The sequence below is a fragment of the Aquarana catesbeiana genome, linkage group LG06 (assembly GCF_042186555.1).
Source record: "Aquarana catesbeiana isolate 2022-GZ linkage group LG06, ASM4218655v1, whole genome shotgun sequence".
Lineage (NCBI taxonomy): Eukaryota > Metazoa > Chordata > Amphibia > Anura > Ranidae > Aquarana > Aquarana catesbeiana.
In genome coordinates this window covers 381,480,553-381,502,828 of record NC_133329.1, presented here as the reverse complement: position 1 = coordinate 381,502,828, position 22,276 = coordinate 381,480,553, and the positions used below count along the sequence as shown (strand labels likewise).

The following is a 22,276-nucleotide window of genomic DNA, read 5'->3' as shown; positions in this document are numbered from 1 at the left end:
CCTCTATCTTCCTCTTTAAGAGGCTCCTCTGTCCTCCACTCATTACCTGTATTAATGGCACCTGTTTGAACTTGTTATCAGTATAAAAGACACCTGTCCACAACCTCAACCAGTTACACTCCAAACTCCACTATGGTGAAGACCAAAGAGCTGTCGAAGGACACCAGAAACAAAATTGTAGACCTGCACCAGGCTGGGAAGACTGAATCTGCAATAGGCAAGCAGCTTGGTGTGAAGAAATCAACTGTGGGAGCAATAATTAAAAAATGGAAGACATACAAGACCACTGATAATCTCCCTCGATCTGGGGCTCCATGCTAGATCTCACCCCGTGGGGTCAAAATGATCACAAGAATGCTGAGCAAAAATCCCAGAACCACACGGGGGGACCTAGTGAATGACCTGCAGAGAGCTGGGACCAACGTAACAAAGGCTACCATCACACTACACCACCAGGGACTCAGATCCTGCAGTGCCAGATGTGTCCCCCTGCTTAAGCCAATACATATCCGGGGCCGTCTGAGGTTTGCTAGAGAGCATTTGGATGATCCAGAAGAGGATTGGGGAATGTCATATGGTCAGATGAAACCAAAGTAGAACTATTTGGTAGAAACACAACTCGTTATGTTTGGAGGAGAGAGAATGCTGATAAAGAACACCATACCTACTGTGAAGCATGGGGGTGGTAACATCATGCTTTGGGGCTGTTTCTCTGCAAAGGACACAGGACGACTGATCTGTGTACATGAAAGAATGAATGGGGCCATGTATCGTGAGATTTTGAGTGCAAACCTCCTCCCATCAGCAAGGGCATTGAAGATGAAACGTGGCTTGGTCTTTCAGCATGACAATGATCCCAAACACACCGCCCGGGCAATGAAGGAGTGGCTCCGTAAGAAGCATTTCAAGGTCCTGGAGTGGCCTAGCCAGTCTCCAGATCTCAACCCCATAGAAAACCTTTGGAGGGAGTTGAAAGTCTGTGTTGCCCAGCGACAGCCCCAAAACATCACTGCTCTAGAGGAGATCTGCATGGAGGAATGGGCCAACCTACCAGCAACAGTGTGTGACAGCCTTGTGAAGACTTACAGAAAACGTTTGACCTCTGTCATTGCCAACAAAGGACATATAACAAAGTATTGGGATGAACTTTTGATATTGACCAAATACTTATTTTCCACCATAATTTGCAAATAAATTCTTTCAAAAATCAGACAATGTGGTTGTCCGGATTTGTTTCCACATTTTGTCTCTCATAGTTGAGGTATACCTATGATGACAATTACAGGCCTCTCTCATCTTTTTAAGTGGGAGAACTTGCACAATTGGTGGCTGACGAAATACTTTTTTGCCCCACTGTATACACTGTGTTGTCAAAAGTATTGGGACGTCTGCCTTTACATGAACATGAACTTTAATGGCATCCCAGTCTTTGTCTGCAGGGTTCAATATTGAGTTGGCCCACTCTTTGCAGCTTCAACTCTTCTGGGAAGGCTGTCCACAAGGTTTAGGAGTGTGTCTATGGGAATGTTTGACCATTCCTCCAGAAGCGCATTTGTGAGGTCAGACACTGATGTTGGAGAGAAGGCCTGGCTCATAGACTCTACACTAATTCATCCCAAAGGTGTTCTGTCAGGTTGAGGTCAGGACTCTGTGCAGTCCAGCCAAGTTCCTCCACACCAAACTCACTCATCCATGTCTTTATGACCCTTGCTTTGTACACTGGTGTGCGGTCATGTTGGAACAGGAAGGGGCCATCTCCAAACTTTTCCCACAAAGTTGGGAGCAAGAAATTGTCCAAAATGTCTTGGTTTGCTGACAGCTTAAGAGTTCCCTTCACTGGAATTAAGGGGCCAAACCCAACCCCTGAAAAACCACCCAACACCATAATCCCCCCTCCACCAAATGATTTGGACCAGTGCACAAAGCAAGATCCATAAAGACATTGATGAGCGAGTTTGGGGTGGTGGAACTTGACTGGCCTGCACAGAGTTCTGACCTCAACCCGATAGAACACCTTTGGGATGAATAAAAGTGAAGATTGTGAGCCAGGCCTTCTTTCCAACATCAGAACATTCCCATAGAGACACTCTTAAACCTTGTGGACAGCTGTCCCGGAAGAGTTGAAGCTGTTATAGCTGCAAAGGGTGGGCCAACTCAATATTGAACCCTATTGACTAAGAGTGAAATGCCATTAAAGTTCATGTGTGCGTAAAAACAGGTGTCCCAATACTTTTGACAATATAGTGTATAAATATATATATATATATATATATCTATATATATATATATATATATATAGATATATATATATATATATATACAGTATATATAAAAATATATATAAAACTTTAAAAACAGGACAGGACCAGTATTCATGTCAGAGGAAATTCCAGAACAAAGCAGATAGAACACATAGAAAATCAAAATCCAATCTGCAGCACAGTTTGTAAATGTATTAGGAGGAGTTGCAAGTTTATAAGTACAATGGTTTCTGACCTGCTAGGACCTGTCATCAGGTGAAAAAAGAAGAACGGCACATATATCAAACAATACTTCTTATGAAGCACATCTTCAGACCTGATATAAAAAGACTTATTCTAAAAGCATCACTGGCCCTTTTCACCCATGGAAAACTGTTTTTGATTCCATAGCTGAAAAAGTACCAGTGATGTTGTTAGTGATATAAAGAGACTTAATCTATCATGTGCGTGAGAAAGCTCAGGTCTTACTAATTACTGATCTGAAGATGTGCTTTATAAGAAGTATTATTTGACATAAGTACCATTTTTAGGGTACCTGATGAAGGTTCCTAGCAGAACCGAAACCGTTGCACATATAAGTTTGTATCTCCTAATACATTTACAAGGTGCTGCAGATTGGATTTCATTTTCTAGTTTGTTGGGTGGGTTTTTGGGTAAAGGGACAACCATCAGTAGAGTGAATAACAGGAGGTTCCACAAACACTTCAGTTGTCTAAGACTTTGGTGTTTTTCATTGACTTTTTTACGTGATTTGGAAAAGAATTTCAAGAAACCTCTTATTATATGTTGTATCACATTTGATTTATTATTTGTGTATAATTTTATTATAAAGCGGGTAAGTAGGGATATGGGGATCACTACATTGGACAATTTTTTTTTAAATGTGAAAGATGATGTTACACCGAATAACGCATGTCACACTTTAAAATTGCGCACGCTCATGGAATGGCGACAAACTACGATACTTAAAAATCTCCATAGACAACAGGTTACCTGTTTAGAGTTACAGAAAAGGGTCGACCGCTATAGTTATTGCTCTCACTCTAACGTTCGAGGCACTACCTCACATGTGTGGCGTGAAAATCGCTTATTATCGTGTTTTTCTTATTTATTTTACTTTTCATTTCTACACCGTCCCTTTAATTTTTTTATCACTTTTATTCCTATTACAAGGGATGTAAAAATCCCTTGTAATAGAATGAAAGGCTGACAGGTCCTTATTATGGAGCGATCTGGGGTCAAAAAGACAAAAAGAAAAGAAAAAAGGAAATGCAAAAGAACAAAAAAATATGTTTTTTGATCTTTTGCTTTAAAAAAATATATATATTTACTTCTACCCTGGACCGGGAATGACCTCATGACGTCGCTCCGATCCTCCAAGGCCATAGAGGCAAACCAGTGGAAACAGTAAGCCCAAAAGAGACACCGGCGAGCTGCAGAAGGAGGGATGCCCCCTCCCTCCGCTTCTGAAAGCGTTTCCGTGGCTCATGAGAAGCTCAGAGTGCTTACATGAAAAAGCCAGCCACCGGCTGTAAAAAAAATTACGGGGGTTGTGGCTGATATCTTTAGCCATAACCCCAGTAAATCACTTTAAAGCCGCAAAGTATATATTCATATTGCAGTCTTAAAGTGGTTAAAATGTATCTATGGTAACAGGTTTTATGTTACTTTTGTTTGATATATGTAGAAGCTGAGGTTGAAAGATTATTTTGGTTCTCTAGTGCAGAGCTTTTTCAGTTTACATGAGTATCCATAAAGACAAGGTTTCATGAGTCTGGTGTGGAGAACCTCAAGTGGTCTGCACAGATCCCTGACCTCAACCCTACTAAAAACCTTTAGGATGAACTGATATGCTGATTGAAATGGGTGCAAATTTCCACAGCCATGCTCCTAAATCTTATGGAAAGCCTTCCCAGGTGAGTGGAGGATATTCTAGCTGTAAGGAGGGGGTTAAATTCATGTCTCGGCTCATGGTTTTGGAATGAGATTTCCAACAAGCTTGTATAGGTGTAATGGTCACATTCCTCAAACGTTTTATATACTGCGTATTACTTATTACATCATTTAGCATAGTGGAACGTTTTATGCTTTCTTCAAATCTCTAGCTTTAGGCACTTTGCATGACTGTAATTAGCAAAATGTTGAGCAATGCAATAACTGAAATCATCAAAATTCCACTGCCATATTGCCAGTGGATCAGATGATAGCGCTATAATACTCAGCATTCACTTCATCCATTTGCTGCCATGATGAGGGTGTTGTTAGCTCCACTAAACCAAATTAAATATACAGTATATTTTTATAATGTAGCAGAGACATCAAATTAAAGCCCAAATAGGAGAGCTAATAAAGATTACAGGCAGAGGAATCAGAAACAAATTACGTTAGATTGTATTTTATTAAGGGGAGTGCAGATGGAACACACCGAATGATTAAATACATAATTTATTTAGTACGTAGGGTAATTAAATTGCTGTTTTTGTTTACGGTAAGCTTAGCCGCGTTAGCTGCTCTGATGCAGATTTGCATGCTATTGGCAGATAAGTTTTGTCCCATTGCTATTCATTGCCCGCCCTTGTCCTTTTTGCAACTTTTACAGGTTTAGGTATTTGCCTACCCATTGTTGGCGCTTGAACTGGCAGCAGATGTCTTTTAGATTGAAGTTAACATTGTGATTGACAATATTGTTCATCAACACATAACTGTTAAAGTTTATGTAAATCCAAAATATATTTTTGAGCATTATGACTCACTGATTGCATTTTTCTTTTCAAATATACAGTATGCAAAATGTTTTAGACAGGTGTGAAGACATAAGAATGCTTTCATATTTTTTATTTTTATCAATTTACAAAATGCGAAAATGTGAGTGAACAGAAGAAAATCTAAATCAAATCAATATTTGGTGTGACTACCCTTTGGCTTCAAACCAGCATCAATTCTTCTAGGTACACTTGCACACAGTTTTTGAAGGAACTCGGGAGGTAGGTTGTTCCAAACATCTTGAAGAACTAAGGACAGATCTTCTGTGGATGTAGGCTGCCTCAAATCCTTCTCTCTCTTCATGTAATCCCAGACAGACTCCATAAATGTTGTGAGTAGGGCTCCGTGGGGGGGGGGGGGGCAAACTTTCACTTCCAGGGCTTCTTGTTCTTCTTTACACTGAAGATAGCTCTTAAAGACATTGGCTGTATGTTTGGGGTTGTTGTCCTGTTTCAGAATAAATTTGGGGCTGGTCACATGCCTCCCTGATGGTATGGCATGATGGATAAATATCTGCCTGTATCTCTCAGCATCGAGGACACTATTGACCAGGCAACATTGAGGACCGTAGACAGTAAATGCAGCAGATGAAAGTCATATCATGCTTACCGTACTTCCATTTGACATCAGAAGATGTCCAGCTGTGCCATTAGCACAGACCTGGCAGAAACCAGTTGGACCCAGATCTACTCGCTGGAGAAGTCTGGCCAGAAGTAGTCTTCATGGAAGGATTGCAGCCAGAAAGCCAAACCTCTGACATGGAAACAAGGCTAAGAGACTCAACTCTGCACGAAAACATAGTAACTGGGGTACAGAAAAATGTCAGCAGGTTCTCTAGACTGATAAGTCAAAATTTGAAATATTTGGCTGTAGCAGAACGCAGTTTGCTGGGAAATACAGGCAGATAGTTATCCATCATGCCATACCATCAGGGAGGCGTGTGATTGACCCCAAATGTATTCTGCAGCAGGACAATGCCCCCCAAACATACAGCCAATGTCATTAAGAACTATCTTCAGTGTAAAGATCAACAAGAAGTCCTGGAAGTGGTGGTTTGGCCCCCACAGAGTCCTGATCTCAACATCATGGAGTCTGTCTGGGATTACATGAAGAGACAGAAGGATTTGAGGCAGCCTACATCCACAGAAGATCTGTGGTTAGTTCTCCAGGATGTTTGGAACAACCTACCTGCCAGGTTCCTTCAAAAACTGTGTGCAAGTATACCTAGAAGAATTGATGCTGTTTTGAAGGCAAAGGGTGATCACACCAAATATTTGATTTGGATTTCTCTTCTGTTCATTTCCTTTCCATTTTGTTATTTGATAAAAATAAACTATTAACACTTCTATTTCTGAAAGCATTCTTCATTTACAGCATTTTTTGACACCTGCCTAAAATTCTTGCACAGTACTGCAGTGTTTGCAAAATGTATTATGCAGCGTACACACGGTCGGACTTTTCGTCTACAAAAGTCCAACGGACGCCGACGGACTAAAGCTGGCTGGTAATCCGTTCGTGTGTGGGCTTCTCCGGACTTTCAGCAGACTTTTTCAGCCTCAAATCCGACGGACTTTAGATTTGAAACATGCTTCAAATCTTTACGTCGTAACTACGACGGACCCGAAATCCGCTCGTCTGTGTGCTAGTCCGACGGACAAAAACCCACGCTAGGGCAGCTATTGGCTACTGGCTATGAACTTCCTTATTTTAGTCCGGTGTACGTCATCACGTACGAATCCGTCGGACTTTTGTGTGGTCGTGTGTAGGCAAGTCCGTTCGTTAGAAAGTCTGCTGCAAGTCCGCCGAAAGTCCGCCGGAAGTCTGTCGGACAGGCTGTCGGACTTTTGTAGACGAAAAGTTCGACCGTGTGTACGCGGCATTACACTGAGCCCTGCAACACATATGCACACATGCAGGTTTCCTACATATCTGCGCATGCACCTGTACCTGTGCAAAGATGACAGTTCGAAAATGTTTCTGCATTTGCACATGCACGGGAAATCTCCTGTGCGTGTGCAGATGTGCCCTAGGCTTTCTCCACGCATGCACAAAAGATGGTTGTTATGACCGTTCCAAAACGTTGCCATTTTTCCACATGTGTAGGAAATCTCCTGCTCATGTATTGATGTACTGAAAGGTTCTGCCAGGATGCAAAGACTGGGCAGAGCCCTTCGGCACATCTGCGTACGTGCCCTATATAAATAAAGCTGTTGGCGCCGGAGGGGGGGGCAAAGAAAATCAAGAGTGGACTGTAGTTTGGTGGGTTAACATCAGCCTGCAACTGGAAGTAATTTTACTGGCAGACTCTCCAGACAATAAATTTTGCAACATAATAAAAAAAACGATTTGTTTCAGAAAATGATTTACATTAGTGAAAGATGATGTCAAATATGATGAAAAATACAGTTTACATACATTTTATTAACAAACATTGTCATGCATGTTCAAAGCATTGTATTCAAAGCATTTGTGAGTGAAAAAATAAAATACAGCTAAACCAATACCTTTGTGGAAAAGATTGCCGGTTTTAGTTTTATTTTCCATTATCTTTCGATCAAAGGAAAAACACAAAAGCACCAGTTTTACAATATACAAGGTTGTTTTTCAGCCATATACTAGTAAGTTATCTATCAAAGCCTACACTTATTTAGAATCATCAGGATTATTATAAAAAATGTTTTAGAGAAAATATTTAGTGTTCGTAAAAAAAAAAAAGTTTGGTATTAAATCATCTAAAAGTGCATTCTTTATCCATTTTTTGGTGCTTGTAATAAAAAATGTAAGCAGGGTACTTATTAAAACAATCTATCAGACAAAAGCCTGGTATGTCCTGAAAGAAAACAGAATGAAAATCATTTTTGTATGTCAAGCTGTTGGAGGGTTATTGTTAAAGCAGAGCTTTAGGAAATTAGCAATTCTGAAAAAGCTAATTCTAGACTTGTCAAAATACACAGCAACAGTATAATTTTTAGCAAAACTATTTCTTATCATGAAAAACCAGTCTATGAGTTCCAGCCAAGTGACTGTGCTTAGCTATGTCTATTAAGGTCTGCTTCAGAAAGGCACAATGGAAGAATTACATCGTCTGAGTCTGCTGCAGGTAGGAGGAAGACATTCCCTCAGTCTCCCTTCCCACAGTTATCACTAAAGTTGGCCATACATGGGTCAAAGTTTGACCGGTTCAGCAGGAACTGGCTGAATTTCTGCCTATGTCTTGCCGTTCCCGTTCATGAGAAGTCGAACTATTGATAACCGGAAGCCAGCGATTTCCGTAAAGCTTCTGATGCATACTAGCGATTGGGAGCTTTCCAATTATGTTACCGATGTGGCCCGAATGCCCGCCTCCGCCTCCGTCTCCTGGTGTTTAGAATCCTTAAAGGGCCAGGAGGTAGCCAACGGGAAGGGATTAAGATAAAGAGGAATTCCAGGTATGGATATTTTATACATAGTTATACTTGGACCAATGTAACTATTGTGATCTGGGTGTGTTTAGCTATCGTGGTAGATGCGTTTGTACAGTGAATCCACGGCAGACAGGAACTATAGTTAAGGGCCTGGTAGCTCACTTTTATTAAAAGGAAACAGAGTGTCTTTAGAACGTATGGTTTCCCACACAAGGGTTTCAGCTTCACACCAAATATAAAATGCTGAGCCACCTGGCTCTTAAGCACACTCAGCTTTAATTGCAGTACCTTGCTGCACAGGCCCACTCTTAGCCTCTAGGTAGAGGTTCTCCTGATACCCCCAGAAGACTCACAGATTCCTCTGGCTCCCCTGGACTCTCTCCTAATTACCTCAGCTCTAGTCTCCCAGACTCTTGCAGTCTCCCAGACTCTCTCATCTAGTCCGACTCTCTTGGTCCAATGGCCTGGAACTTCTCCCACATGGAGTGATATTGCCTTGGTCTCTAGACAGGAGCACACCTCCCTCCTGACTGCAGCAACTGCAACTCAAACTCCACGTGCCGAGCTATGCTCAGATCTGCCTTATATTGACCCTGCAAGAGTCAAGCAAAACCTAGACACCGGATTGAAGGTTCTGCCCCGCCCAATACTCTTTGGAACCTTCAACCTCCTGGCCTCAATTCAGAACTACCAAATCTGTTCACAATCAACCTGCCAGAGCTTCTCAAACTGACGCTTTGAGAATCTGGTGTCACTCTTATAACCCATTTACATAGTGGCAGGTTCTCACACTATCACACTATGTATATACTATACCTGGTCGATGCCCCTAGAATATGGAAATCACTGAAGTAAACACATCAATCACATCAAAACACCTCTCCACCTTGTCCAATCAACAATTTGCATTAATCCATAAAGTGGAAAGCAGTCTCTGAGTGCCAATCTCATGTGTTCTCAATGCAGCAGCCAGTGGTTTGGTGCAAGACCTAGATGCAAGTGGAGATCACTGAAGTAGCGGTGTCTACTTCAGTGATTTTCAGCTGCCAGGGACATCACCCAGGTATGGTATACTAATAGTTACAGTGGTCCACGCCAGACCACTTGAAAATATCCATACCTGGAATTCTTCTTTAACATCTGCGTACAGGTCGGTTGTAAAGGTGTTTTTTGCTCCTTTTTTTATCTGAGTCTTATAGTTTGTGTAAAGTGAACAAATGAAAAGAGAAGCCCGGAGTGAGAACGAAGGAGTAGAGGAGGGCTGGCATGACAGGGGAAACAGTGGGGAGAGAGAGATCTAGGGATTGTTGTGACGCAGGGGATAAGGGGTTTCAGGGGTGTTATAAGAGCCTGGCCACTCCCCAGCGTCACCAGCGGCGGAGGAGAAAAAAGATTCCCACCCTCCCTCCGTAATTTGGTAATGTTAGGGTAGCGTGTTTAATTTTTTCTTTCCTACAGGACGGTGCTGTTTCAGGATGTCGTGGCAGTGGCGGCTGTTGGTCTTTGTGGGAGAAGGAAGACACCTCGGAAGGATGAGTTCGGGACCCATCGTTGGTATGGGTCCTGATGGTGGTATTCCAGTTAACAGTGGTTTAACTGGAAATTAGTTAATGGGTGCACTGTGGTCAGTGGGTTGTCTCAGAGCCAGCATGTCAGCGAGAGGCCTATTAACATATTTAAAGGTACCGCAGTGCCAGTTTGAATCTGATGGTAGGTGGAGGTGTCTGGCAAAGACCAAAGCTAGGCAAGGGATATGCTTTATAACAGATGTTTTACGGTTATGTTAAAAGTTAAACTTTATTGGTTAATAAAGGAGGCTGCTACGGCCAATGTTTTACTCCAAAATTGGTGTGGTCTCATGTTAATGGGGGATCAAGGATATGGATTAGTGGAGTAATAATTGGGTCTGGCAGTATGGTATAGGACAGTGATGGCGAACCTTGGCACCCCAGGTGTTTTGGAACTACATTTCCCATGATACTCATGCACTCTGCAGTGTAGTGGAGCATCATGGGAAATGTAGTTCCAAAACATCTGGGGTGCCAAGGTTCGCCATCACTTGTATAGGACATCTGTTATACAATGTCATGATACAGTGGACTGAACAAACAGGTTAATTGATATTTATCAATGTTAACAAATCAACATTTTAAATCAAATATTGAAAATCCTCAGAAGTGTGACAAACCATACCCCAATTTTACCAACAGCTGGGTCTGCACAACGGAAGTCTGATTTGACAAAGCTTGATCATTGGGATTGGTTGTTTAGAAGTATTTTAGAATGTGATAGGCACACTGACAATTTGCTATTCTTCTAGGTGAACAGAGAAGAAATCCAGAGGCAGGATGTCTCCCAGTCATGACCAGGCTTCGGGCCTCTGCCCCTGGCCAAATGTGCAAAAATACTTGCTGCTTATGGCTCTACTAATGCCTCCTGTAAGAGCTGACTTGGCGGAAAAAGAAGGCAAACATTTCTTCTGGAAGTCAGGTAAAAATTTCCAACTTTCCATGCCTTTTTGATCAAATGTTAGTGGACTATGGGTACATTGAGAACTGCCTGTCTTTTTTTCTTGCTTAGAGTAATAGTTGTTATTAATTATTATTAATTATTAGAGTAATACTCTAGTACTCAAAATTACATTTTTCCAAGTTGTGCTGATTGTGCCCCTGTGGGCCATTTGGGTGATATGTGGGCAGCTTCCAGGCACCAGGGAACTATCATAATAACTTTGGAATATGAAAATGTTCTACTTATTGGCTGTTGAGGTTTCACAATTACTTGTTTGAGATGCCTGTTAAAGCAAAGTAAGAAATTCATGGAAGTGGACTGCTATTGGGGGGGCACAATGGCAGATTGAAAACTGCCTTTCTGATAGGTTGTTTCTTGCTTAGAGTAGTAGTTGATGGTGCTAGAACCTTAAGATAACAGTTTGTGAAGTACTCAAAATTACATTTTTCCAAGTTGTGCTGATTGTGCTCCTGTGGGGCATCTCAATGATTTGTGGGTAGCTTCCAGGCACCAAGGAACTATCACGAAACCCTCAGGATGTATAGACAATGTTTGAATCAAAATTGAAGGGCCACACTGAAATTATTAGAGTCCAAAGTAAGGTTTATTCTGAATATTAAATGGGTACAAGAGCCAATTTGTTTTGGAGGTCACACATGACCCTCTTCATTAGGGCATGTGGAAATAAGAGGTCTGTTTGTGCAGACTCGGGCAGTGGTTTATGTTCTGAATATGATGAATTATTAACAAGAACTCAGTAACATCCAGCAGCTTGTTTAGGTGACAACCTGGACTCCAATATTTCAGTGTGGTGCTTCAATTTCAAATTCAAAGGTTGTTTCTTGCTACAGGTACCCCTGACATACTTATCCTGCAGAAGCAAGTAGGCCATGTGTCAACAGAACTTTTTTATGGTCACTTATGACTTTCATTAAATAGCGAGCCTTAGTTTGTCACTCACACAGACTGGATGTGTGTTCAAGGCACAACTCCTGACTTGCCACCACACCACTTCTCCAAAAGAGGGCCTTAGTCATTCTCCATGATTCCAAAGACTGAACTCCTTTTCTCTCTCACTGCCACCACTCAATGGTTTCCATAACTCATTTGGTTTTCCTCTTCAGATATTTCCAGTTAATCTAGCTATTATGCTTACGTTCCTAAATAGTGCAGTGGATGGCAAGATGCACACTCAATGCTCAACTACTTAACTTTATTTGTTGCAGCAAAAGGCAAATCTCTTGCACATATCGTAAAGCCTAAAACATAGCAAGCAGTTACACTTTGTAAATGCAGCTCAATTTAATTCACTAGGATAATGGATGTAGTTCTCCCTAAATGTTCTCCAGTCTGACATATCTCAGAAGCTCCTGGGGAACACAATATTTGTTACAATGCTTCTCCAAGATGGGTTAAACACCATCTCATTTACAAGTTGGCTCCATCTGAATAATGCACCATTTATGAGAACACCTTACTTCAGCAACTGCTTCTCTTGACATACATCCTTTCTGCTGATTAGAGGATAACTCAGCCAATCAGTCAGCGAGAATACTTCCCATTAAAAAAAAAAAAAAAAAAAAAAAATTCCATATATTCACCCCACTCATCATTTAACGTGGATCACAGAGCAGGTAAGTCTGCAGGGACAATGCTGAAGAGGGGGTAAGTATTGCAGCTGGGGCTCAATTTATGTTATTTTTACAATAGGTGGTATATTTTTGGGGACTCTAAAGACACCTTTCAAGCATGCCCAAGAGAAGAGAAATATGAAGGCTGCCATTATTGACCTCCTTCTTGTAGGCAGGTGCAGTCTACTGTCTCCACTGCAGGTGGTGCTTGACCAAAACGGCATTGCAGAGAGAGAGGAAATCAAGAGGAACACTGTTCCTCTATGGTTTCCTGTAGGGTTGCTCGCCGATACCGATTACCAATACTTTTTTTAATGGTATGTGACAGTGGCACTAATATGCAGCACTGATGGGCACTGATGAGGCGTGGACTGTGTCAGTAGTTTTTTATTTATTTATTTGTTACAATTTATTTTTATTTATTATTTTTTTATAATTTATATTCATTTTGTTATTTTTTTTTTACAATGCTTTTTTTTTTTTTTGAGGGGAAGGGGGGGGGAGTGGGCGGTGTCAGTGGTTTTTTATTTTATTTTTTATTATTTTTACAAATTTACTTTTAAATATTTATTTATTACAATATTTACTTTTTTTTAAATGTATTTTTTATTTAATCAACACTGTTTGGGGGTGGGGGGGCTTTGGTGAGATATCAGGTGTCTAAACAGACTCCTGACATCTCCCCTTTGAGATAGAGAAAGGGACTGAGGACAAAGATTCCCCAGTCCCTTTCTCTGCAGCCTCAGCTGTACTGAAGATTAATGAACAGAAGACAGCAGCTCCTCTCCATTCATAAACGGAAGCATCGTACACACAGTTTACGATGTTCAGTTGTGAATGGACAGAGTCAGTGACTCCATGTCCATGCATAAAAGGAAGGAGCCGTTAAATGACATATTTACCGGCTCCTTCCTTCACTCTACATCCTGAAAGATCTGGGACGGGGGGAGGAGCACAGAGGGGGACCGGAGTAGGACATTGGGGGAACCGGAGGAGCAAATGGAGGAGGACACAGAGGAGGACACGGGGGGGACTGGAGGAGCACACAGAGAAGCACACGGAGGACACAGAGGAGGACACACAGAGGGGGACCCAAGAAGGATAGAGGGGACAGTCAGGCATGGTTGGTGTGGTGGTGGGAGGAGTTACAATCACCAATCTCCCTTTGTGGCTTTCAATAAAGCAGCTGAATGCCGTGGGAGGGAGAGGAAGAGAAGCGGCTGTCAGCTGCTTTATTTAAAGCCACACAGGGAGATCAGCGATTGTAACTCCCCCCCACCGCCACACCGATCGTCCCTGACTGTCCAGGTATCGGGTCAAACATCGGAGCCTTTACACGAGTACAAGTACTCGTGCAAATGCTCTGCATTGGCACTGATATCAATACTATTATCCGTTTCGGTGCAACAATCCTAGTTTCCTGTGTCACTGGGGGAGCTATCCGATTGGATGCTGGTGCCGTATGTGACTCTGGTGGCCATCTTGGAAGTCTCCATGTTTGGGTACAGACTGGTCAGGCTGCATTCCGCCCCTCAAGACAGATGCTGTTGGTGCACCTGAGACCATCTGCTATACTCTACACTGCAACATTCTGTGAGTGTGCCCGGTCGGCTTGTATTCCAGATTCTTAAAATGGCACAATTGCCTACCTATGCTTCAGCTCTTTAGGATCCCTGGTCTGGAACAGGCATGCAGCAAATAAAAAATGAAGAAATGTCATAATTCCTTATACTTCCTTCATATCACTGAAAGTTTTGAAGCCATGGGATCGTTTTCTGAAGGAGAGGTCAGCAATGGCAGCTTACACACAACTTCAATGATATTTTTCATGGAATCTTTCAGACTTGTGAGATCCTGCGCGCTGCATATCATTAGTATGGTATCTCTCTACAAACCAACCACCAACACAAAATTTTCCAGCTCTGTAAACTTTTTTTTTTTTTAAAAGTTCTTCTGAGTTGAACGTTCCAGAGGAGACATTGTTCTTGTTCTATGAAATCTCAAAAGAGTTGATTTATTGCAGCATCAAACTGTACTGTTACCTATTGCCAGAGGCTATTTGTTTAGCATTTATCTGTGCAGGGAAGGCTCTGTGCATACAGTAGCTGCTCTATGCAAATTGTTTTTCATCAGTATAGTGAACTAGCAATGACTGTATATCATTTAATGCGATTCTCCATCCCACCCCCCACCCCCCCATCCCAAGCTGGCTGAAGTTTCCACTGTCTGCAATGAAATGATACTGTAAGCGATCTCATATCTCCTCTGCTGACTCGTCTAGGGCTGCAGTAAGGCAGTTTGTACATCTGTCATAATCATATTGATGAATGGCGAAGAGTCATGGAATATTAAATAAGCTGGTTTTATATTCATCTCTTCTTTCCCTCCTGTACTGGGCTTTGTGTAGCACATGGCTGGCAGATTTACTAATAAAATGCCAAAACTATTTCATATTTTACTTATCTCCAATATGACTGTCTATTGCCTGTGTCTAAAATTGCTAAACAATTTAAAGGAATTCTCCATCTTCAGATGGTCTAAACTGATTGTCCCAAACATGTTATTTTACAGCTTTTTTGGTCCTTGTTTGCTGTGTATAGAGGGGATGTTTAAAGGGAGTGCATAGTCTTTTCAATTTATTTGATAGACATACTTTAAAATGCAAAAGATTAAATAATATCAGCAGTCAGTTATTAAAGCGGAGCTTTACCAATAACAGTTTGATAACAATTAATGTTCTTTAACAAAAGAACATACATTCCACATTAATAATTATGCTGCTAAAATTAGTATGTGCCGTAAACTGCCTCCAGCATTGCTCCTGTTTCTTCTTGCTGGAGCCGCCATTTTGTTGAAGCCTAGAGCAGTCAATTCCTTATTGGAAAATCTCCCCCTCTCTTCGGTCCCAAAAACTATATGTGACTTTCTTCAATTAACATATGTACATTTCCAGCCTTGATTATATGTAATGGCTCAAATAAAGAGGGAGGCTGACAGAAGCTTTACAGTGCTGAAGTTCACAGATCTGCAGATGAGGGGTAAAGGAAAGACAATCGTAACATTAAGGGATTGATTTAATAAAACTGGAGAGTGCAAAATCTGGTGCAACTCTATATGGTAGCCAATCAGCTTCTAACTAAAGCTTGTTCAGTTAAGCTTTGACAAAAAAAAAAAATGAAAGCTTATTGGTTACAATGCAGAGCTGCACCAGATTTTGCACTCTCCAGTTTTAGTAAATAACCCCTAAATTTCAAGCAACATTCACAGCAACAGCTTGCCTCTGCTCCCTTCCTCTGCGTTGACCTACATGCTAAGCTTGCTAAGCTATTGCTAGACTTGCCAGGCGTCACAAGTTTGTTGCACAATTGCAGCAAGTCCGCATTGCATGACTCCAGATCAACTTTCTGCAAGTCTGCTGCAAGTTCTGGTTCAGTTATGTTGTGCAATAGTCATCCCACCACAGGGGGCACGGTGACTTGCAGAGCTCTTGCTGTAAACTCACCACTGCAACATTGCTTTTGCTAGAGACTTGCCGCACAAGTTTTCTACAAATTGGAAAAGTGTCAACTAGAACTTGTGCTTCAAGTGTTCTGCAACTTGCCAGTGAAAATGTGCAGCAAAGTTAACAAGACTTACAATTAAACACTGCCACAAATTTGTGGCAAGTTATCCTTGCTATCTGGGGTAAGAGAGGGGGAAGAAAGAATTATAGAAATTAAGGATCAAAGAAAAGAAAGAAGGATTGTAAGCATTGCAGAACTAAGGGAGGAATGAAGGAAAGAAGGGTGGGCTTTTTATCCTAAAGGGGTTGTAAACCCTCAAGGTTTTTCACCTTAATGCATTCTACCTCCTCCATTCAACCTCCTGTGATTCAGCAGTCCCCAGAGCCCCCCTTTTACTTACCTGAACCCGGTCTTTCCAGCATTGGGGACGAGCACAGCAGCTCCAGCTGGTGTCTCGGGTCCTGATTGGATAGATTGATAGCAGCGCAGCCATTGGCTCCCGCTGCTGTCAATCAAATCCAATGACCCAGGAGCCAAGGGGCAGGGCCGAGTCCTGCTGTCTGTGTCAATGGGCGCAGCAGCAGGACACGGGAGAGCTCTCCAAAGGGACACTCGAGAAGAGGAGGAGCCAGGAGCGCCTGAGGGACTCCAGAAGAGGAGGATCGGGGCTACTCTGTGTAAAACCAACTGCAAAGGGGAGGTAAGTATGACGTGTTTATTTTTTGTTTTTTTATAAACCAAACCTTTACATATCCTTTAATACATGGAATGCATTAAGACAAAAAAAAATGCCTTTACAACTACTTTAAGTAAGGAAGAAATGAAGGAAAGAAGTATGGAAGAAAGGAACTAACAACGAAGAAGTATCTTGATTATCATATAGACAGGATGCCTTTTTCTTTTATTGTGGTGCTCTGGTCTGTTGGCTATTGCTTAGCACTGCATAGGAAATTAATTGGTTATATCACCTTACTAAGATTTAATCACCAATAGGGAGATCTTCTCTAGCAATTTCAATAAATGTTGCTACAAGAGGCAATTTACACTGTAATGGTGGGATAGCAGATCCTTACGGACTGATGGGAAATGATGATTACATTGACAATCCCCTACTTGTCCATTTATCTGTGAATCGTGATTAACTGTGGAATGAAATTGCTTCATTAATGCCAACTAGAGTTTAGCCAACAGAGTTGCAATGAAAAATGACTCAGCATGGATTACGCCAACCTGCCTTAGTGCAGATACCTGAGAAAAGAAAGAGTTTGTACAATAATTATTTCCTAAGGCACCTTTAGCAAGCTCTACCACTTGGCCTTACATGCCCTTCAGTACTTTTCTGTGCCTGCCTACTCTTTCACACATTCAGTCAGGCAAGGCTATCTGATAAGACATGGAGTCAATGTTGGCAGCGACATCGGTGAGTGAGTGCATTGGTGCCAGACACCTACTCACATAGTTGCTCAGTGCCATCATCAGTCCCAGTGCATTGATGGGTGCTGTGTTCTTACTCTACCTCAGTATCAGCCTCACCTTTCATCACAGGCACAGACAGTGTATTTGGTACACTATCTGCCAGTTTTTACTACTACCTATCAGTATTGCTCCTTTGTTACTCTGTAAATACTCACATGGGCAAACAGCTTTATACAAAGTTTAAGACCTTCCAACGTGACCCCACGTTATCCATATGACAAACAATAGTCCACTCTTGGGCTTTGCTTCAGCTTTCTGAGACAAAGCACCAGACAGTTGAAGCAAAACCCATCTATTTAACAGTTTCAAAAGACAGGTATATTCCAGCATGTGTCGGGAATGTAAGGCAGGCCATAGATTATGCAATTTTCTTTCCTGCAACCATGGTTTACAGGAAAGAAAATTGCTTGATTCTACCATCAACTCTTAAGAGAGTATACCTCTCGCGGATCAAATCAGATGGCTGGTGTCATAACTGATCACATTTGCAGCATCAATGGCAGTTTCAGGCCAAACAAAGTCCAAGATGGCAGCTTCCTTGGATGAACGATAGGAGGGTTTAGTTCCACTTTACACTCTTCACAAGAGCTCATTGTGGGAAATTTGAGAGCTGAGTATGTTGTACCTTATGGAGTAGTTCTTGTTGGATAGCCTGCAGTTTAAAGGACTAAAAAGATAGAGGGACAAGGTTAGAGAACAAAGCTAGAAAATATAGGGATAGAGTTAGGATAGCCTTGAGTAGTTTGCTGTTTAACTAGTGCAGGGGTCCCAAACTCTCTGAACAAAAGGCCAGTTTACTGTCCTTCAGACTGTAAGGGAGCCAGACTGTGGCCAATGGGAGTAGAAAATGCCTGGGTGTCAATGGAAGTAAAGAATGCCCCATCATTGGTATAAGTTGGAGTAATATTGCCCCATTGTTGATATCAGGGGAAGGAATAGTGTCCCATCATTGGAAGAAATAAAGCCCCATTGTTGGTGTCAGTGGGATGAATAGTTCCCCATCATTGGTGTCAGTGAGAAGAATAGGGGCCTGTAGTTGGTGCCCGTAGGAGGTATAATGTCCTATTATTGGTGTCAGTGGGAACAATAGTGCCCCGTTGTTGGTATAAGTGACAGGATATAAGCCCCATTGTTGATGTAGAAGGAATAGCATCTTGGATCAGTGGAAAGAATAGTGTCCCAAGGGCCTGATAAAAGTATGCAAAAGGCCACATTTGGCCCCTGGGCTGCAGTTTGGAGACCACTGGTCTAGTGTATACTGCAGCAATCCTGTGAAGTATCTAAAAATCCTGGAATCCTTTGCTGGTGCAATCCTACGTTGTGTTGCATTCCGTCGCTAATTTACATGGTTGGCTTGTATCCTAAGGTTCAACTTATGGAAGCACACCTGTGTAGTGTATCCTAGTTTTATGTGCATATACTATATATGCATCAATCAGCCATAACCAAACCGTCAGTAGCAAATGCTTTAAGTCCTGTAAGTTGAAAGGTAGGGCCTCCATGGTTTGTTTTCCCAGCACATCCCACAGATGCTCGATGAATTGAGATCTGGAGAATTTGATGGCCAAATCAGCACCTCAAATTTATTGTTGTGTCCTTCAAACCATTCTTGAACCATTTTTACATTATGGTAGGGCCCAACATCCTACTGGAAGAGGCTACTGCCATCAGGGAATATTTTTTCCATGAAGGGGTGTACTTGGTCAGCAATAATGTTTATGTAGGTGGTACATGTCAATGTAACATCCACATTTATCGCATGGACCCAAGGTTTCCTAAACAGGATATTGCCCAAACCATCATGCTGCCGCCACCGGCTCATGTTCTTCCCATACTGCCACATCCACATGATGTAAAAGAAAACGTGAATTATCCGACCAGGCCACCTTCTTCCATTGCTCCGTGATCCACTTCTGATGCTCACATGGCCATCAAAAGCGCTTTTGGCTGTGGATACGGGTCAACACGGCACCCTGACCAGTCTGTGGCTACACAGCCCCATACACAACAAACTGAGATGCCCATTTTTTCTGCGTTCAACACATCAACTCCAGGGACAACATGTTTATTTGCTGCCTAGTATATAATTCCACTGACTTTTAGATTCCATTGTAACAAAAAAAAAATCAATGTTATTCACTTACCTGTTAACCTGTCAGTGGTCATACAGGTAAGGCTGATTGTTGCATATATACTGTATATATCTATATACTGTGTGTAGTTACACGTTATACGCGACTAAAATGGTGTAAAGTGAGGATGCTTTCAAAAATAATGACATGAATAGTTTTTTTTAACCAATTTACAATCTACAAAAATTTTTTTTTTGGTGTGAATGAATGAATAAATGATTTGTATAGCGCTGCAAATGCGAACTGAATCGCCTCAAGGCACTAGATCCGTTCTGTGTTGTCCAGCTTCTTAGAAGAGGTAGGTCTTGCGTTTTTTTACTGAAGGCCTGATGGTTTTCTTCCATGCGAATGTAAGTCGGTAGAGCGTTCCATAGCCGTGGTCCTTGGACTGCGAATCTTCGTTCTCCCTTTGTTTTGTAGCGGGGTTTGGGAATAAGGAGAAGGTGTGCCACCCTTTGCCTTTAAAACAGCAAACAGCATCCTATTGCACACAGTTTAAGATTTTGCAGGCATAGGGTCCAGTGCACGATTAAACAATTACACCAAACAGGTGCTGATAATCAACAAGGTAACACAGTTTAACAAATAATCGTTAAATCAAACAGAATCAGCTATGTAGGAGGAATGCAACTAAGTGAGAAAAAGTCATACCCCACTAATAACATGATGTCGGTGAATAAACCTTACACATTAGCAAGACTGAGCACAGCAAGACACAGGTTGATCTTTGTGCATCAACATGGTCCCTCACAGCCAGAATTTTCCAAATGTGTTGTTTAAACTCTGTTGCAGAAGCTCACAGAGCCAGGCAACACTGAAAACTGAAAATGCAGTGGTCAGCCAAGAAAACTTAGCTCAGAGATGAGAAAACACTGGCGCATCAGCGAAGACATAGCTCCCAACTGTCCCTGATTTGGAATAAAGTCCCCCTATCCTTATCATTTGTCCCTCATTTTGGTCTGATCTATATACAGGTGGTCCCCGGGTTACAAACAAGTTAGGGACTGTAGGTTTGTTCTTAAGTTGAATCTGTTTGTAAGTCGGAACAGGTACATTTTTTAAGTGTAGCTCCAGCCAAATAAACTATTTTTAAGCTTTTTGGATAGCATAGGGAAGGGTTAACACCCCTGTAACATTTGTTTTGCTGTCTGTGCCCCTGTTCAGAAGATTTCACCTCACTTTCTGTCCCAATGACAATTGGATTTTGAAAATTTTGGGTTGATGTGGAAACAAGCCTTGGTGATAAAGCATCAGTGGAGGTACCTTTTCCCCATAATAGCTCTTACAGGAGAGAATTTTCCTTCCTAGGGGTAGATTTCCTCTCACTTCCTGTTGTCTCCCTCCGTTTGTAAGTAGGAGTTGTTTGTAAGTTGGATGTTTGTAACTAGGGGACCCACTGTAGTATATAAAATGCACCATTTATCTTTCAAAAAGTGTTTCCCAGTGCAAAACCTTTCATCATATTTAGAAATTGCTGCATTTGTAAATTTCAAAACCCAATATAAAGCAATAGTAGTGGTAAAAAAAAAAAACACTTGTGGGTTTAACCAATCTTTTTTCGTATAGTTCTCCTTCAAAGGGGACATGACAAGGGGCGTGCCTATGCCTAAATACACTATATTACCATGCACTGGTGCGCAGTCATGTTGGAACAGGAAGGGGCCATCCCCAAATTGTTCCCACAAAGTTGGGAGCATGAAATTGTCCAAAATGTCTTGTTGGTATGCTGACGCCTTAAGAGTTTCCTTCACTGGAACTAAGGGGCCAAGCCCAACCCCTGAAAACAACCCCACACCATAATCCCCCCTCCACCAAATGAGCACACAAAGCAAGGCCCATAAAGACATGGATGAGCGAGTTTGGGGTGGAGGAACTTGACTGGCTTGCACAGAGTCCTGACCTCAACCCAACAGAACACCTTTTGGGATGATTAGAGCAGGGACTGCGAGCCAGGCCTTCTCGTCCACATCAGCACCTGACCTCACAAATGCGCTTCTGGAAGAATGGTCAAACATTCCCATAGACACATTCCTAAACCTTGTGGACAGCCTGTACAGAAGAGTTGGAGCTGTAATAGCTGCAAAGGGTGGGCCAACTCAATATTGAACCCTATGGACTAAGACTGGGATGCCATTAAAGTTCATGTGCGTGTAAAGGCAGGTGTACCAATACTTTTGATAATAGGTGTCCCTCGTTCCCATCTCAAAAAGATGGGAGGTATGGCTAAGATCTGCAAGAAACCAGTGGGAACCCTGTGGGCTAGGTGCAGCTTTGTGCAGTGGGCAGTGAGCACACAGAGTCTAAGTTTGGCAAAAACAATATATTGTAGAAAAGTTCAGCAAGAACAAACAGGCCCAGCGAGGAGACACACCCGCGCGGAGCCACTTACAACTGTAACAGTGGTGGAAAAGCAGTTTGAAGATGCCAATAGCCTCTGCCACGAGGAGCAGAATGCTGCCTGGCTGGTCAACTCCCAAAGGGGAGGCTTCCTAGAAGAGGTAGACCTAGTCCCTGCACTGTCTCTACTCTTCCGCAACCTTTTCCCAACTCTAAGCACTGCCCCTGACAGATAGGGAACCTGTCCCTGCAATAGCC

The 22,276-nt window shown here is 42.1% G+C and overlaps 1 protein-coding gene across 2 annotated transcripts in view; it reads left to right on the top strand.

Moving 5' to 3' along the window:
- THSD7B (thrombospondin type 1 domain containing 7B) overlaps positions 1-22,276 on the top strand; it is an 807,368-nt gene that overhangs the window by 151,634 nt on the left and 633,458 nt on the right. For both annotated transcript variants that reach the window (XM_073634254.1, XM_073634253.1), the window contains exon 3: positions 10,749-10,918. In XM_073634254.1, the coding sequence (XP_073490355.1) occupies positions 10,777-10,918 (142 nt within the window). In that variant the 5' untranslated portion in view covers positions 10,749-10,776. The remainder of the gene's footprint in view (positions 1-10,748; positions 10,919-22,276) is intronic.